Raw genomic sequence first — 4,066 nt, 5'->3', positions numbered from 1 at the left:
TTCTTCTTCTTCTTCTTCTTCTTCTTCTTCTTCTTCTTCTTCTTCTTCTTCTTTTTCTTCTTCTTCTTCTTCTTCTTCTTCTTCTTCTTCTTCTCTTTCTTCTAATTCTAATCGTAACATCCCCCTTGGACGCTTATCTTCGTTCGTTACTCCTAGCTTTGGCTGACATCAAGTTGATAAAGCACACCTACGACAGTTAAGTCTGAATATCTGTCCTCACCAACAACTTTGCTTAGCAAACAAGGAACATGCTTAAGTTTAAGGTGCTGTCTCGGATATGTTTCGCAAATTTCGGAAGCATGAAAGTAGCCCTTTTTAGAGCATCTCTTTGGTTGTCTAGTTTTTGTTGTTGTTGCTCCCTTTAATTTTTACTTTAAATTTGTATAGAGTAGATACCATTGTGCAAGGCAGTTGTGTTACACTATAACTCGAAGCAAGATACTAAATCATAAAAACCTTTAAAAAAGAAGGATAGATCTACTCTAATTTGTAACCATGCCACTCCCTATTTTCATAATCGCTAGATCGAAATAATACTGTTGTCTAGGTATTCGGTGTTTGCTGCCAAGTGTTCTTTCTCAAATAATTTACATATCTCAAATGAACGGCCTCCAGAACTTTGCGAATGCATAGCCTTCTTAGCGTTCACGTGGTAGACTGCTGGCCCTGGAAGCTAGCCCATTGCATGGTGACGTAACCTTTTGGCGACTTACGAAAGGAAGACAAAATAGGCCTACAACCAGATCTAATAAATAATAAGGTAATAAATCTGAATAAAACAACATAGTTTTATTACTTAGTATAAGTTGTAACGCTGCCGTGGTGCTCTGTTTTCGTTTTTGCAGAAGTAAAAATTACGCAAGTAGGTCATCCGCCGTCGTCGCCGTGGGCTTGTACCATTTTATAACATAGGATAGGCCCAATACTAATCTAATACAAAACAATAATAATTTTGTTTTGCGTAGATCTACTATTCACGATATTTCATGCAAAAGAGCATTAGCTGAGCCAATCGCAAGTGCTATGTGTCATGTGGTATTGTTGACATTTTCACCACAGCTGGTGCCCGCGCTACTCGAGAGGTAAGTATAAATTAGATTTGCTGCCATGTGGGATTAAACTCGAGTGAGCTGTTGAGCCTGGCATTAGCTTGTTTTGTTTCTGACTCTGGAAGATACTGCTTGAGCCGCCCTGTAAGCTCTGATCATGTCTACAACATATGAAGTGACCCCAGATCCTATTCCTCCTCTCCCTCAACAGGGAAAGAAGATGACTGACCGTGATCCTCTCATCAATCGGACCAACCCAGTGTCTGAAGGAGGCTTTTTCGATGGACTTCTTCGTCCTTGTCTCGCTGAATTGGTTGGCGTCACTCTGTTCGTCTTCATTGGAACTATGTCGGTGAATGGCAACGACACTCTCGGTATTGCCTTGGCACATGGGCTGGCCATAGCATTGTTAGTGATGTCTACTGCTTCCATCAGGTAAGTGGGGAGGAGCTAGGTTGAACATATGATAAAATGTATGTTAATGAAGTAGATCTATTTCGTTTTATATGGAATATGAGTTCCCAGATGGCTTTGAATAATTTACTAACAAATCCCTCCTTATAACATCTCCTATCATGTGTATACCAATCTCATGATATGCTGCATTTTAATAAAAATGCATTTTATTCACCATTTTATATTATAAAGTGAAGAATGAATGTAAGGGATGTTATACTTGATGTGAGATAACATAAATTGTCTCAATCTCTGGTCTTATCATTGCTCCCATCGGGAAATTATCCTCAACCTTTGGGTTTATATTTTTTATCATGTTTTTTATTCAGGCAGACTTGGAAAGAGTAGCAAGTTAGGCTACATTTATAGTTACTTTACTATACAAAAATAGTTTTGAGTCCACAAGTTTTTAAGCTTTTAACATATTTGATGGCCTCAGTTTTATGTCAGCTTGCTCCATTCCCTTTCTACCCGACCAACCCAAACAGCAAATAGTTAATGTTTTTGTTTACGCCTCATAAGAAAAGATAAAGAGTTATTTATCGAGGTAGTAATGCACCATCAGAGTGATTAAAGCAAGTAAAGATTGATCCCCCAAAGGTTTATCATGGAGCATCGAACTTATCAGCCTTGACCTCCAATTGTTTACTGTTGACGGATGGAAATCAGCTTGCCCCAGAGAGTCACGGACAGATTATGAATATCATACTTCTGACCTTTTTTTATTTTTGTTTTGTAAATGAACACCAAATCTCAGTTCTTGACCTTTCTATTAACCCCCAACACTCAGGCTTCTCCTTCATTTCTTTTCTCTCATCTTATGTATTTGAGAATAGTTATAAACATGTACTCAGGAGTTAATCTACATGCTCGAAAGATCAGATAACGTATGTATGTTCTTTTTCTTTGATGATTTAAGCTAAACACTTTTAAAGTGTCATATTTGACATGTTGTAAGAATTGTAAAGTATAAATAAGCTCTTAAAAATGTGATTGATCCTATTTACTTCTTTTCTTCATCATTTCCAATATTTTTCAGAGCAATTTAAGTCAGAGAAATGTATTTTTTGAAATTAGTGATGGTTTTTATAAATGTTTATGACAGTTCTTTCTTTCTACTTTCCTCCACTAGAAATTCATAAGTGAAATCAACATTGCTGATAAAATACAGGGAATAGTGATTTATCTTTTCTCAATTGGGTCTTATTATTTAATCTTCCTTTCATAGATAAATCATTGCCGGTAATCTTGTAACCAATGATACTTAAGAGGTCTCGCATTTTTAATGCACCGTCTTGTGAAAATTTTTAAAATACCTGTAGCTTTAAGATATATTATTATTATCCAAGTGAAGGGGAGTATACCATGATTAAAAGGACGAATTGACTTTTAGAATTTTTTTTGGACTAGGTTTCTTTTCTGGTTGAATAGGAATGTCTCTTGTATTTGTTTTGCTTGCTCTTTTGTTTATTTTGGTTTCTCTTGTTGCTTTCCTTAAAAGATGGGATAAGGAGTCGGAATTTGAATGCTTTGTCTCTGAATGTTATCCCTGTCAATGGCTAAAGACAAGAAGTAGCAGTGCCTTGCTACACTCCCCCCCCCCCCCCTTCCTCCCTCTTATTATACACTCTTCTGTGTAACCTTTGTCCATCCCTGGTTATGCAAGGATGGACTACTCTGGTGATATACTGCGGTGTCATTCAGTTTATTTGCAAGTTTCCAGCATTGCTCATCTCATCTCCCTGTGGTGTAACAGCTGGAGACTTGAATGCTGGTTATGAAGTGCTAAAATCAGAACCACCTTTCGCATGACATGGTTGGTCGAGTATGAAGATTAAAAGTGATATATTCTGAAGGTGGTGGTTCAGATCTGAGTGGAATCTTGTCTTTTTTATAGGCCTCCATGGAATGTATACTCTCCTCTCGGTGTCTTTTCTCTTTGAAAGTGGTCGCGGGAGAAGGGGTATACTTATATTATGCTAATTTTTAGTAGGGATGATCTCTTCTGTTCCAATATCATTTTGAAGGAAAGACTACACCACTCCAGAGATGTTGTACGACAGGTGAGGGGGAGGAGTTTACATGATGGACAAAAGACAGTAGTGGGGAATAGAAAAAGGGACTGAGGAGAGTGTAGTGAAGGTAAAAAAAGAGGGGAAAACAAGCCAAAAATAAAACAGTGCTAGGTGTTAATAGGGAAGGAAGAAATATGAAAATAAGTTGAGATGATGCTTGATTAATTATATGTACATAATTAGCAGTAGGCTTACCGTATGCTTTCACCAGCTTGGGCGACTCGAGAATATTTTACGTAACATCATAATGGCACAAACACCCAAGTGGGTATTTTTTCACCCCTCACCACCCATTTCCCCCCAGTTTCTTCTCTCACATACATGTACACGTATGGCTACTTTCTAGCTAACCCCTTCTCTGTTGTTCTTTCTTATTGTTTTGTTATAATTCCCTTAATGTATAATTTGTGCTTTCATTTACTGAAATTCTCTCTCTCTCTCTCTCTCTCTCTCTCTCTCTCTCTCTCTCTCTCTCTCTCTCTCTCT

The 4,066-nt window shown here is 37.6% G+C and overlaps 1 protein-coding gene across 4 annotated transcripts in view; it reads left to right on the top strand.

Moving 5' to 3' along the window:
* LOC101861649 (aquaporin-8) overlaps nt 1-4,066 on the top strand; it is a 43,593-nt gene that overhangs the window by 15,870 nt on the left and 23,657 nt on the right. For 2 of the 4 annotated variants that reach the window (XM_013080168.2, XM_013080166.2), the window contains exon 2: nt 1,261-1,484. In XM_013080168.2, coding sequence (XP_012935622.1) covers nt 1,270-1,484 — 215 coding nt within the window. In that variant the 5' untranslated portion in view covers nt 1,261-1,269. Of the gene's footprint in view, nt 1-667; nt 761-847; nt 1,083-1,260; nt 1,485-4,066 lie in introns of those variants that run through there. The other 2 variants (XM_013080167.2, XM_005094157.3) reach the window with 2 other exon arrangements.

This window comes from Aplysia californica, unplaced genomic scaffold (genome assembly GCF_000002075.1).
Source record: "Aplysia californica isolate F4 #8 unplaced genomic scaffold, AplCal3.0 scaffold00076, whole genome shotgun sequence".
Taxonomy (NCBI): Eukaryota; Metazoa; Mollusca; class Gastropoda; order Aplysiida; family Aplysiidae; genus Aplysia; species Aplysia californica.
The sequence above is the reverse complement of the archived record's forward strand: the minus strand, read 5'-3'. Positions and strand labels throughout refer to the sequence as shown.